Below are 15,067 nucleotides of genomic sequence, written 5' to 3' on the forward strand. Positions count from 1 at the left end.
CCAAACAAGTTGCTTCTCAGATTTAAGTGGAACCTCCGGTGTTCCAGTTTGCACCCATTGCCCCTTGTCCTGTCCCTGGTTGTCACCAGAAGAGCCTGGCTCCATCCTCCTGACACTCCCCCTTTCCATATTGATCCCCAGGAATGAGTCCCCCCTCAGTGTCCTCTTGTCCAGCTCCAGAGCCCCAGCTCCCTCAGCCTTTCCTCACACGGGAGATGCTCCACTCCCTTCAGCATCTTGGTGGCTGCGCTGGACTCTCTGCAGCAGTTCCCTGTCCTGCTGGAACTGAGGGGCCACAACTGGACACAAGATTCCAGGTGTGGTCTCCCCAGGGCAGAGCAGAGGGGCAGGAGAACCTCTCTGACCTACTGACCACCCCCTTCTAACCCACCCCAGGTACCATTGGCTTCCTGGCCACAAGGGCCCAGTGCTGGCTCATGGTCACCCTGCTGTCCCCAGGACCCCCAGCTCCCTTTCCCCTACACTGCTCTCCAACAGGTCATTCCCCAACTTACACTGGAACCTGGGGTTGTTCCTGCCCAGATTCAAGACTCTACACTTGCCCTTGTTCTAGTTCATTAAATTTTTCCCGTCCAGCTCTCCAGTCTGTCCAGGTCTCTGATGGCAGCACAGCTTCCAGTGTCACCACTCCTCCCAGCTTGGTGTCACCAGCAAACTTGCTGACAGTCACTCTAGTCCCTCATCCAAATCACTGATGAATATATTGAACAATACCGGCCCCAGCACTGACCCTTGAACACTCCACTATATCCAGGCCTCAACTGGACTCTGCCCCATTGACCACGACTCTCTGGCTTCTTCCCTTCAGCCAGTTCACAGTCACCTCACACCCGATCGTCCACACCACACCTGCTCAGTTTAGCAATTAAGTTTGATCTGTTACAGTGGTTTCAAATGGTGGCACTAATTTCACAGCGTTAAAATCATCCAAGGTGTGACAAACTCTGTCAGGTCTGTCATGAATGTATGTGGCATTGGAATACGTTGGATAAATATTCATTTTAGTGGACATTGCTGGTTGTATTGGGTGTAAATGGGTTTTGGTAGTGGGAGGGTTGCAGGGCCGGTCTCTGTGAGGAGAGGCCGGTTCCCGCCATTTCCAGCCAGCTCAGCGTTGGCCGAACCTGTCAGCAATGCTGCTGTTCCTATTGCTAAAATATATATATTATAAGAAAGGGCAAAACATGGTGCAGCAGTGAGGTGTGAGGAAAAAAGTGTGAGAAAGAGCCCCATGAGCCCAAAGGTGGGAATCAGGGATGGAGCGAAGTTTCTTCCCTAGGAAAAAGGGAGGTGGGGGGAAAGCATTCTTTTAATTTGTCTTTGTTTCTCACTTTCCAAACACATTATAATTGGCAATAAATTAAATTAATTTTCCACAAGTCCAGTCTGGTGTGCCTGTGATGGTAATTGGTAAGGGATCTCCCTAAATTTTACCTCAGGTTATGAGCTTTCCCCTCTTATTTTCTCCCTCTGTCCTGTTGATGGGGGGAATCAGAGCGCGGCTGGGTGGGCATCAGGCAGCAAACCAAGGTCAAATCACCACACTTGTGCAGAAATTGCACATAGTTCTTGCTTGATCATATAAAAAAGCTGCTTATTGAGCATCAACACCTCCTAGCAACAGAGAATTATGATTTCTTGGCAGCGCTTGCTACTGAATATTGCTCTGTACTGTGTGTGTCACATTAGTATTGTCTGACTTGTCTTAACCACTAAACTGAAATGCATCTCCAGGTTATATCCTGATGAATTCACCAAGGGCAAGTGCAGGGTCCTGCAGCTGGAGAGGAACAACCCCAGGCACCAGCACAGGTTGGGGTTGAGCTGCTGAAAGCAGCTCTGCAGAGAAGGACCTGGGAGTTGTGGGGGACAACAGGGTGACCGTGAGTCACCAATGTGCCCTGCGGCCAAGAGGCCAGTGGGACCTGGGGTGCATGAGGAAGAGTGTGAGCAGCAGATCAGGGAGGTTGTTCCTCCCCCTCTGCTCTGCCCTGGGGAGGCCCCATCTGCAGTTGTGGGTCCAGTGCTGGGCTCCCCAGGTGAAGAAGGACAAGGAATTACTGGAGAGAGTCCAGGGAGGGACACAAAGATGCTGAAGGGTCTGGAGCATCTTTGTGATGAGGAGACTGAGAGAGCTGGGGCTGTTGAGCTGGAGAAGAGAAGCTGAGAGGGATGTGATCAATGGGATCAATATGTCAGGGTGGTTGTCAGAGGATGGACCAGACTCTGTTCAGTGGTGCCCAGCGCCAGGGTGAGGGGCAACGGGCACAGACTGAAACACAGGAGGCTCCATGTGAACATGAGCAGCAACTTGTTTGCTGGGAGGTGCCAGAGCCTGGCCCAGGCTGCCCAGAGCGGGTGTGGAGTGTCCTGCTCTGAGACATTCAAACCCGCCTGGACCCACCTGTGTGATCTGCTCTGTGACCCTGCGTGAGCAGCTGGGTTGGACTGGGGGATCTACAGAGCTCCCTTCAACTCAACCAGTCCGTGATTCTGCAATTCTGTGACTTGTGGGTGGTATTTTGTAAAAATAGTCTCAGAGAGTTTGAAATTCTAGTTATTAATGAACTATACAAGTCAGTTTTCTTAAATCAGACTTCAGTTTTTCATAGAACTGTAAGAAAAAAAAACAACAGTTGGTTTTATGCAAAGTGTATCTTGTATTACATTTTCACTTCTTTTTCCTTCTAGATAAACATCATGTCAATGGAAACAGAATGGCAGAACCTTTCCCAGAGGGAACACAGATGGCTCTATTTGGTAAGACATCAGTTTTAAAATAAAAGCTCTAAGCTCTATATTGTTCCTGCATGCCAAAATTCTGAATTTCAGCCTGAGTCCTTGGAGTTTTAGGAGCTGGGCTGCTATTGCCATTTTCTAATCACTACAATTAGCTAAAATCACTGATGATTTTGGGAGACATCCATGCCCTAAAAGAAGTACACTAAAAGTATTTTTCCGAGGTATACAAACAGCAAATTTCTACCTATTTTGTTGCATAATAATTCCAAATTAGTAGCTTTTAGTGGATGATAATTCCTGTAAAATCATGTATTAGTTTAAACAAAACTCTGAAGATGATCTGTGGTTCTCCAGACCTTGCAGGAACTCAAGCTATGGGGTTGAAGGATTTATTTACTGTACTTGTAGAGTAACCATTTACATGGCCCAAACCAAACCTGCTGTTTCGTACTTTACTTTGTGAATAGGTGCCAATAGATCCAGAAAAGTGACCAGTTGTAAATGAGAAGATGCTTGATTTCATTGTATCTAAGCTATTTTCTCTGGAAATGTCATTCTTTAAAGCCTCTTGTCAAACCTGAAACTCTCTGGAGAAATGAACTGTTTCTGGAAGAAACAAACATCCAAAAATAGATCAGAATCACCAGCTTTTTACCAAGATATGCACCGTACCCAAATCTAGGAATCATCAGAGCTGTAATTTCAGCATATGCTGATGTCAGTTCTAAAGGGCAGGCCTATGGAATTTATTAGGGAAGAAAAAAGTGGATTTCTATGACAATTATTCTTAAAACTCGCAGAGAATTAAAAATTCTATAATCCTGTTTTGAAATGTAAGATTGGATTGTTTAAAAAGGATATAATTCTCTGTTAACTTCTACAGGATGGTACAAATGTAAATTACAAAGTTTATTGTATCATATTAGATGTTTATCTATCATTGATTGTCAGCGAGAAGAGCCTGGCTCCATCCTCCTGACACTCCCCCTTTATATATCTGTAAACATTAATGAGGTCCCCCCTCAGTGTCCTCTTGTCCAGCTCCAGAGCCCCAACTCCCTCAGCCTTTCCTCACACGGGAGATGCTCCACTCCCTTCAGCATCTTGGTGGCTGCGCTGGACTCTCTGCAGCAGTTCCCTGTCCTGCTGGAACTGAGGGGCCACAACTGGACACAAGATTCCAGGTGTGGTCTCCCCAGGGCAGAGCAGAGGGGCAGGAGAACCTCTCTGACCTACTGACCACCCCCTTCTAACCCACCCCAGGTACCATTGGCCTTCCTGGCCACAAGGGCCCAGTGCTGGCTCATGGTCACCCTGCTGTCCCCAGGACCCCCAGGTCTCTTTTCCCTACGCTGCTCTCTAATAGGTAATTCCCCAACTTATACTGGAACCTGGGTTCCAGTATATCAGGGGTTCGATGAGCAAGCATTAGGAATTTTACACTTGTATGGAGCGTTTCTGAGACAGATACTAAATACATTTCACATTCCAGTGAGTAATTAGATGGAATTTATTAACAACCACAGTGAGAACTACCAAGAGAATCTGCGTATCATCGTGTCTTCAGATACGAATGGCACAGGTAGTGTGGTGCCTAACCAGAAAGTAGCCTATGTCAGTATGGCGTTTTTTCCATTATTGACTTTAGCGGTGTTGACCTGGTCTAATTTAGAAAAAGCAAAGATGTAGCGTATATATCTCAAAACACTGAGCAGCGCCTAAAACTTCTTCTGTAGTAACAGTTTCCGAATCTGTCCGGAATTAATTGTTTATTTTCATTTGTTTTCAATTCTGTTTCGTTCACATCTGAAGTACTTAGCAATCCTGTGTGGAATGCAAAGTGCTACGTTATCCATGGGCACTAATTTATTACTCCAGAAATTATCTTTTCCACTGATTATTGCAAAAAGTATATAGTAAGTGTTAACTGTCCTGTGGAGCTGATGTTTCAGTAGTTATCCTGGGTGAAAAAAATGGTTTGTGGATGTCACCCTTCAGTTGTTTAGTCTGGAGTAGAGAAAGGAAAATTAATTTATTTCTCGATTACCTCCGATCCCTTTGGTCAGTGAGTCCAAAACTAGTGTGGTCAGCAGGACAAGGGCAGTGATCCTTCCCCTGTGCTCTGCATTGGGGAGGCCACACCTGGAGTATTGTGTTCAGTTCTGGGCCCCTCAGCTCAGGAAAGAGATTGAAGTGCTGGAGCGGGTCCAGAGAAGAGCAACAAGACTGGGGAAGGGACTTGAGCACAAGCCCTATGGGGAGAGGCTGAGGGAGCTGGGCTTGGTTAGTCTGGAGAAGAGGAGGCTTAGAGGTGAGCTCAGCACTCTCTAGAACTACCTGCAGGGCAGTTCTAGCCAGGTGGGGATTGGGCTCTTCTCCCAGGCAGTCAGCAATAGGACAAGGGGCCATGGGCTTCAACTCTGCCAGGGGAAATTGAGGCTGGCTATTAGAAAGCAATTCTGTGCAGAGAGAGTGGTCAGGCATTGGAATGGCTGCCCAGGGAGGTGCTGGACTCACCGGCCCTGGAGGTTTTTCAACTGAGATTGGCCATGGCACTTAGTGCCATGATCTAGTCAATGGACTGGAGTTGGACCAAGGGTTGGACTTGATGATCTCTGAGGTCTTTTCCAACCCAGTCCATTCTGTGATTCTGTGATTACCTTTAGAGTTTTGAGGTTAAGATGGATGTAGAGATTCTTCCTTGAATTTCTTACAGCAAATAGGGTGGTTTCTGGTACAATCTGATACGGATTCGCTGTTTAATTTATTTAAAGCTCCTCTTTCTCTGTGATGGTCGAATCGGTTTCTCAGTGGTTGTGGTGGGTGTTTGCCTGAGTGCTGCTATTCGGTATATCACTGTTGATTCTACGTAATTTATAAGATTTCATAGAAAGTAATATCCTACCTGCAGGTTTTCATTGGAAGAGCGCAAAATCCTATTAACCAGCCTATTTTGAATCATTCCTGAGGAGCTCTGTTATATTCCTATCAAGCCTGGTAACTCTGATGGTTTTTAAATTGCCCTGGGTTTGCCACAAGCCTGTAATTGCAAATGTTGGGATAGGTGGTGAAAACTCCTGCTGCTGCCATCTGTGCTGTGAATAAATGAAAAACCTACACGTTCTTAGGTTTACTATTAGACCTGAAATAGAAGAGTATACAAACATGACTCTGATGATAATTGTTAGCATTTGTTGGTGTCGGCATCCCATGCTGGTGTGTGGCATAGAAAAACAGAGCTGCACTTCACTTTGGCTACCTCCAAGGTGAAATGGGAAGCACTCAAAGAAGACATTAATTATCTGTTAGTAATTATTCTCCTCGTCCTATCCATGTATACTCTGTAAGTGAGGGAGAAGAAACCCAGCCAGTAATCTAAATCAAACCTCTGATTCCGTCTTAGCAAGAAAGGGCTTCTCAAACCTCATCTCCAGAACCATCCGTTAATCCTTGAACTGGGATTGCACAGGGACAAGTCTTAAAGAGCGGTAGTTACTAAGAATTAATCCCTTAAAAATATCTACGAAAGCTAAAAGATGGTAAATAAACATGATTTTGTAGATACAGCTTACTTGTAGCGAATTTTCGTACTGGTTGGATGGTTTTCGGTTCACCACTAAAAATAACAGCATAAAAGGTAATGGTGAGTTGTAAACACTCATCCTTCTTACCCGCTTGCAAAATGCAGTTAGATTGCATTACATCTTCTGCAAAAAACCCTCCTTGGAGATGCTCTTACTAATGCTGTGTTATTTACTATACGATACGACTTCTTGTTTTGATCACGGTACAGGGTGAATGAACACAGATCATTGTTCCCACCGCTTTCCCATTTCGAACAGAACCTGGCAGTTTCCCAAAGACTATTGAAATGATCTTGAGATTCTCTGGTTGTCTGTTTAGCGTTGTTCAGCTGCAGATAGGCCTGTTGAGATACACCTATTGTTCATTAGAATAAAAAGATGCGTCCTTGTTTCTACAATGATGGAAAAAGTAGATCTCAAGGGTGAGGGTGAGTCTTTAATGGAAATGTTTTACTGCCAACAAGTCAGATATCTCTTAATCCAGTTTCCAGCTGATATTGAAGCTCAAAGAGCACAGGGAGTATATTCCCATGTTCAACAACCGAAACAGGTGAAATTCTATGTTACATGTTCATCTTTTGCATGGTCAAGTAGAAGTCATTCAGTAAAGGGCCGTCCAAAAAGTTTTCGTATTGTTTTTATGGCCGTAGATATTTTCCGTTGAAAGTATTTTGCCTGATTTTAGCCAAAAACCCAACCAAAAGTTAGTTTTTTTTCAGACTAAGGGGCTGATAATGTTTTGAAAAGAAGAGATTTAGGATCTAAAATCAACTTTTGGACAGAGGCATAAAAACAAAAAGAAAAGCTTCAAAGCTACAGAATGTATGCGACTTGACCAAATTAATATTTCCATCGGTAGCATTGTAGTTCTTTGCGTATATTAAACACATTTAAATGCACTGCTGTGTTATGCTTAGAAATACTTCTGGTCAGCGTTTCTGAATTTTAAATGCATATTTTTCTTATCAAGTGCTGCTAAATCAAGACTCCAGTTTATGCCAGAGCACCTATATATGCGCTGTGCTTTAGATGGTACCGTATTTCTCTAAGAGGAAGCACTGTACATATGGTGTGTTTATAGAAAGGCACTTATTTACCTCTAGTATAATCTGGCAATAGTTCAGATTTGTAATTATAACACTTTTAAGATACGGGACTAAATTGTGTTGTATTTCCGTGACATATACCGGCTAGCAATGGGATAATTGGTTTCTCAATGTAAACAAAATATAGGCAGGAGTAGGATGTTAAGTAACTGATAAGATCTAATTACAGACATTTTGGAGTTGGCAGACAGATCCAAGCTTGTTCACCTTCTGCTCTGCACTTATTAAGCAGCAGCATGTTCCAGTAATTCTATAGAGTCATATTATAATTGTATTTGGAGTTATTGTGTCCTCTGGAGATTCAGATGGACCCAATGCATTCCCACAACTCCCACTGCTTCCAAAGGTTATTTAAAAAATAAGGTTACATCAAGATTGGCCAGTTTGCCCAGGATTTCTCAGCCTTTTCTTGAGGCTGGTTCAGCACCATCACATGATACCGATATCTGTAGCTCGTGCTGTTGAAAAGCTCCTCAGACAACAGGATCTTGGGCTCTTCTCCCGTGTAGCAAGTGATAAGACAAGAGGAAATGGCCTCAAGTTGCGCCAGGGGAGGTTGAGGTTGGATGTGGGGAACAATTTCTTCCCCAAAGGGCTGTGGGGCATTGGAACAGGCTGCCCAGAGCAGTGCTGGAGTCACCATCCCTGGAGGGGTTTAGAAGACTTGGAGATGAGGTTCTCAGGACATGGGGCAGTGCAAGAGTTGGGTTAACAGTTGGACGCAATGATCTTGAGGGGCTTTTCCAACCAAAATGATTCTATGATTAAGACCTGCCCTTGGGTTGCTCAAACCTTTCTAATAAAGGCTTAATCAGGGCAAATTTTCAACAAAAGCAAAATAATTTCACTTGAAAGTGGGGTGATGTATTTAAGAATGTATCACTCTATATGAAGTTTCTTTTTCTCATTCCTGAAACAGCTGCTGGTGGCCATGTCAGGTAGGGAAATGTTTTAGGAAGCCTTTTGGTCCAACTTAATTACATTTTTATGATGAGGTCTGTTATTTTCACCACGAAAAAAGAAATCACAGGAAGTGAATTTGAACCCCAAGATAAATACTTTTTTGGTTTTTGGTAGATAGTAAGAAAACCACAATTTTCCCCTGTTGCTCAAATAAAACTTTAAACCGTGCAACATGTCAGAAGATCTTGTATCTCTGTCTGAAGAGAACATAAGACTTCATGATGTTGAAACAGGTGTGTGTGCTCTGACCCAAATAGTAGAAGAAACATCTCCAGCGATATTACCAGGTGGTACAAGGATCACGTTGTGGAAGAAATGAGAGCCAGAGGGAACATCTTCCAGAAGGGGTTCACATTTCTCATGCTAATTCTCTTTGAACATCTTGGAAAAGTGAATGAAGTGGCTGGATTTGTAAAGCTGTTTTCTTAGAAAGGAAATATATCTTTATTTCCCAGTTTCCTTTTATTTCATCTTCCAGATAGTGACTTGTGGCCGGTGTCTTTATGGTGCCTTGTCCAGAGAACCGAAACACAACCCGTGCCTCTGCGATCTGATCCTGGTTCATCCTTGTTACCTAAAAACCCTCTTTGTTATAGTTTTGCCTAAAGTTTGATGCTCTGTTTTGCTGGTATCATGGTCCATTCAATGATGGACTCGTGATGGTTCTTTTACCTCGATCTCAGAGCGCAAAATTAAGACGACCAAAATGCCAAGGGGTTACAATTCAATCAAGCAGTGTTACTTTATTAATTTGCCCGTAAAGTGGCACGCGATAGAGAGAGAGAGTAAGAAAGAGAAAATGGAAAAGAAATGGTGAAAACTAAAAGTAAAGATGAGAAATGAGGTTGCGTTTATCACCAGTCCAGTTCCAGAAGCTCCCTCTGGTCTCTGGTCCCATGGAGTCCTGCCGGTCCTCTGTCGTGGTTCGGGATCCTCTGGTGGGAAGATGTTCAACGGTGTCCATTCTGGTCTCATCTTTAATGCTTCTTCACCCCCTCTTGCTCCCATTGCTTCAGGCCAGTCTCCGCCTTTGTTTCACAACCCAGGCTCGTACTGCGCAGACTCAAAAAATTCACGCTTTCTTTTGCCAACGCTTACGTGTCCAGCATTCAGGGGTCTTTCTCTGGTCCATTGGGTGACCTCAGGACCCTTGGCGAGCTTCTGGACATGCTCCTTGTCATTGACCATTGTTTGGGGGAGCAGGTGAGGGACACGTGTAGCTGAGGCTGCAGGTGAGAACACATCTTCTGGACGGCAGCTGTTGTCCCTGGGTCAAAGAGACCCTCATGACAATCACTTTTAGGAGGCTGGGGCTGGTTTGGCTGAAGCAGCAGGTGAAGTCCACACAGCAGCCATTGTGAGCAGCAGCCCCTGTATCACAGAAACCAGTGCAGCACAGTGCTGCTCCTCGGGCCGCTCTCCAAGTCACTGTCCATCTGTTCTTTCTGTCAGGGCCTCAGTTCTTTAAGTTCTTGATGACGATGGTCAGGCAAATAGTGTTCCATCTTCAGACTAACTCTCACAGCTGGTCAAAACTTCGAGGGTTATGTCAGCTCTAAGCGATTGCCGGGAAACGTTCTCCATTTGGGATTTAAATTCTAACAGAGAAGCCTTGAAGTGAAAATTCTCCCATAAGCCTCTTGTAAAATAAGGTGATAAATGCAAAAATAAACATAGTTTTAGGACCTTTTAAAAAGAAAATCTGAGTATTCAGTTTTTCTTGTCCTCCAGCATATTGCAGGCGTTATGCATTAAATACTGGTGATGTGATTTAATGGCATCGTGCATCAGGTTTGTGGTTGGGTGAATGGCCGGTTGCAGAACACTATGCGAGACAGATCCAGATGAACACAAAATGCTTCAGTCTGCTTGGTCTTTGCCAAGGACATTTCCTGACATTTATAAACACTAATAAGGGACAATAAAATATCCCTAATGCAAAGTGAAAGCTGTCCTTGATCAGCACAACCCTTCAGAACATTCTTTCATTTCAAAGGATCCACATCTCTTTTTTGCTTCTGAAAACAAAAGTAATGGGGCCTTCAAACACAATGTCTGTCCTTCGCCGTCAGGGACTTGTTAATTTAGCTTTCTTGAGGTAACGAAGAATCCTCCTTTGTGCGGATTTCCACTTAGAGTGTGTGTCGCACATTAGTGAGGATCTGGAGGTTTTATAAAGTAAATCAGACTGCGGCTTTTCCATCGACATCATTCACTGTAAAGCAGCCATTTAATGATGTTTTGGGGACTTTCTCACTGAAATGAGTAGAAGAGACGTAGTTCATTTTCATGGGGTTTGGGATGAGGCTCTGTGATCTGCAATGGGATTGTCTATGACATGCATTTTATTTTCCATGCAAAAAGCCAGCAAGAGCACCTAGATTACTTCAGCAATGCCAAAGTCTTGCAGAGAGGTAATTTCTGAGCCGTGATAAATAGGGATATATCAGTACTAGGATGAACATGTGCTCGGCATCATTCTGAGTTGGTTTAAGTTTGAAATAGAAGTAAATTATCCTGGTAACGACTAGAGGCCGCGCTCATCAGATTTATGCAGCTTTGCGGGAGATATATGTATATGCGAGTGTTTATGTGCTGGGATATGTTATATACATGCAAACATATACCATCAGCATTTATCCTTTGGTTCCTGTTAATAAAGCGCGGAGCACGATGACATAGCAGAAAACATACAGAACAGTGAGGATTTATTCTGCTCAGCCATGAAAAATGTGATGCTAATTGTCAGTAGTTACAAAAGCAGAGAAAAAGATATATAAGGAGGTTTTTGAAGGGGCAAAACTGTATTGTTTTGATAATTTTAGACACACTGTGACATTCACAAAGTATTGTCAGCGCATCTAACACGTCCTAATGGATTTATCTTTACAACGCAGCTGTCACAGACCGACGATATTAGAACTGGGGATGTGAGACCGAGCGAATAGGATCCTATATTAAAAAATATGGATTGCTTTTATTGAGTTATTCAGTTTGGGATAATTTAGAGTGATTTTCCTGATTTTCAAGAGTTTTTCTCACCCGATGAAGTTATTGGTGATGTCAAAAAATGTGTTGCTAGATATCTTGCTTAAAAATCTTCAGCTAACTGTATAATGCTTGCTCAGAAATGCTCCTGAAGCTTGGGAGAGTCAACCGGAATCTTTATATTGATCTCGCTGGTGCTTTCAACTCATCGAGCTGGAATTAATCTCAATAGATTTTAGGTACGTAAACTAAAGTGGTCTTCAAGAATTTCTCACATTTGGAGGTCAGTTCATATCAGCTGTCTCAGACAGGAATAAATCACCCTTGTTCTGTCAGACACTATCTAGACAACTAGCTTGGACCAGGGAGAACTGGTTTATTTGCATAAATGTGTTGCAAATGTTTAATGCCATTTGTGGTGTCCTCCGGTGTTTGAGATGTGCACGGGGGGCTGGCAGGGGTGATACGGATCTCACAGGAGGTCCATATTCTTCTGAACTGGGAGATGGAAGCCACATAGGATTATCTAGGACATCCTACATGATGTGAGATGCCTGTGTTGAGGGTTTAATGTACATATAAAGACATCTAAATATAACTGTAACATGTATGTGAAATTGTCCTTCATCTTCAGCTTCCAAGGACACAGGTCAATATTTTGTCATGTGTGCCCCACTTATGCCACTCGTGTGCAGAATTGCTGCAAAACCTGATGAAGTTCAACAAGGGCAAGTGCAGGGTCCTGTAGCTGGGGAGGAACAACCCCAGGCACCAGCACAGGTTGGGGTTGAGCTGCTGGAAAGCAGCTCTGCAGAGAAGGACCTGGGAGTTCTGGGGACAACAGGGTGACCGCGAGTCACCAATGTGCCCTGTGGCCAAGAGGCCAATGGGACCTGGGGTGCATGAGGAAGAGTGTGAGCAGCAGGTCAGGGAGGTTGTTCCTCCCCCTCTGCTCTGCCCTGGGGAGGCCCCATCTGCAGTTGTGGGTCCAGTTCTGGGCTCCCCAGTTGAAGAAGGACAAGGAATTACTGGAGAGAGTCCAGGGAGGGACACAAAGATGCTGAGGGGTCTGGAGCATCTTTGTGATGAGGAGACTGAGAGAGCTGGGGCTGTTGAGCTGGAGAAGAGAAGCTGAGAGGGTTGCGATCAATGGAATCAATATGTCAGGGTGGGTGTCAGAGGATGGACCAGACTCTGTTCAGTGGTGCCCAACGCCAGGGTGAGGGGCAACGGGCACAGACTGAAACACAGGAGGCTCCATGTGAACATGAGCAGAAACTTGTTTGCTGGGAGGTGCCAGAGCCTGGCCCAGGCTGCCCAGAGCGGGTGTGGAGTCTCCTGCTCTGAGACATTCAAACCCACCTGGACCCACCTGTGTGATCTGCTCTGTGACCCTGCGTGAGCAGCTGGGTTGGACTGGGGGATCTACAGAGGTCTCTTCAACCCCAACCAACCTGTGGTTCTGTGATAAAGCATCTCAGATGACACCAGACACTTTTATTTATGCATCAATACTGAACCCTGGGTCCCCACTGACCGCCACGGGAGCCTGGATACCTTTCCTCACGTTTGAACACCCATGTGTAGAGATCTGAATGTGGCTGTTCAGGTCTGCATGGTCTATTTCAAATGCCTGGGGCCAACTGGAGAGAATTGCTGCTGGAGTGTTTCTCACAGAATCCCTTATGTCCCAATATACGCCAGGTACATTATTTACTCTTTTATTTAGGGTAATGCCCACATCATTAGGTTATTTTAATGGCAATCAATGCTGGCTGGTACAGGCGCTCTGCTTCTTCTGGGAGACACACACAACTCTTTGGTCTTTAGAAGAGAGTGACAGCACCACCATTTAAGAGGGTCAGACAAGCACTTTGTTCCAGATTTTTCTTCTAGAATAGCACCTGGCTTTGCTGTCTGTGCCAGACACGCTTTAGAAATGAAGGAAAAAATACACTTGGGCATCTACAAGAAAGAAATAATGTGATGGGTTTTTCAAATAAGATAAGAACTAATCACAACGAAAATCTGATTTGAGTTGAACTGTAAGTAATTTTGAAATAGCCGTAGTTATTTGTTTGTGAGCCAGGGAAAACAGCATGCAATGTGTCAGGCTTTGAGATAAAGTTTATTGGTGTGTCATTGGCTTAAATCCAACATTATGCTCATAAATAATATAATCCGAGTGTGACACATTTCTGCTTGAACCTTGACTGAAAATTATTGAGAATCTTGTTATGAATTATGTAGGAGCAGTCACGCATTCAAGTCAAAAGGGTGCAACTTGAGGGAGATGCTGAAATGTGTTTGTAATTAGGTACGCTGTCTGAAGACGCGCAGTTGCAGAAAGGGCAAGGTGCTCCTATCAAAGGTGTAACACGGACCTCCCTGCAGGCTCAGGCTCATGGTCACCCAGCTTTTTATTGACTTGTTCTTCTGGGATGGAAAGTCTGATGTGGTTGGGTGTTGATGTTATCTCCATCACTCTCTTGTATGCTATTAGCGCCGTCTTTTCTCTCTTAATTTATACTAGCGCTATATGACTCAAGCCTTCACAGAAACCTGGGCAATAACACACAGTCCAACTGCACAGCAGGGTGAGGGGACTCAGTGTTATTCAGTGCGATGTGCCTCACAAGCCAAGAGGGGCCAAACGCAGGGGTTTAGAGCCACCAAGATGCTGAAGGGAGTGGAGCATCTCCCGTGTGAGGAAAGGCTGAGGGAGCTGGGGCTCTGGAGCTGGACAAGAGGACACTGAGGGGTGACTCATTCCTGGGGATCAATATGTAGAGGGTGAGTGTCAGGAGGATGGAACCAGGCTCTTCTGGTGACAACCAGTGATAGGACAAGGGGCAATGGGTACAAACTGGAACACAGGAGGTTCCACTTAAATTTGAGAAGAAACTTGTTGGGGTGAGGGTGTCAGAGCCTGGCCCAGGCTGCCCAGGGGGGTTGTGGAGTCTCCTTCTGTGCAGACATTCCAACCCGCCTGGACACCTTCCTGTGTAACCTCATCTGGGTGTTCCTGCTCCATGGGGGGATTGCACTGGATGAGCTTTCCAGGGCCCTTCCAACCCCTGACATTCTGGGATTCTGTTTCAGTATCAAAATTATTCTGCGCAGACTCACCAAACATGATGGTGTTTATCCCTGTGGCAGATAAAGAGATTATAGATTGCTTTGTTTTCTGGAGACCAATAAAAAGAAGAACATTCTACTACTCTGCTACTTTAAAGATCTGCTCTTTAGCTGTAGAAGGACTTTTGATAGCTGACATGGTCCTTCTTCAAAGCATCATGCAGTGCACTTCTTGGCTTTAGTTATTTCTAGTCTACTACAGAAATTTATACCTGCATTCTTCTCTTTTTTTTTGTCCATACTATCTGCATATACTTTGCTCCCAGGTTGTCTGCTGGAGAGAACCAAGTGGTTCCCTTTGAGATGAGACCTGTATGTGCTTCTGGGAATAGTTCACAGTGAAGTTTCACTCTCTCTTCACTTTCCTGGTGGATCTTGTGTCCTTAAATGTCCTGATATGCTCTATTGTGTGCAGCCCCCACCCTTGGTCTTATGCTGTAGAAGCACCACTTGTAATGGACTGATAGATTTGAAACAAAACCCTCAATGGAGAAAATGTATGTACACGCATATACACAACACTAA

General features: G+C 44.5%; 1 protein-coding gene across 1 annotated transcript in view; it reads left to right on the plus strand.

The window, feature by feature from the left end:
* Window positions 1-15,067, plus strand: part of MSRA (methionine sulfoxide reductase A) — a 296,935-nt gene that overhangs the window by 97,447 nt on the left and 184,421 nt on the right. Inside the window, exon 2 of the mRNA XM_080342314.1 lies at window positions 2,713-2,781. Coding sequence (XP_080198440.1) covers window positions 2,713-2,781 — 69 coding nt within the window. The remainder of the gene's footprint in view (window positions 1-2,712; window positions 2,782-15,067) is intronic.

This window comes from Nesoenas mayeri, assembly GCF_963082525.1.
Source record: "Nesoenas mayeri genome assembly, chromosome: 3".
In the NCBI taxonomy this organism is placed as follows: domain Eukaryota; kingdom Metazoa; phylum Chordata; class Aves; order Columbiformes; family Columbidae; genus Nesoenas; species Nesoenas mayeri.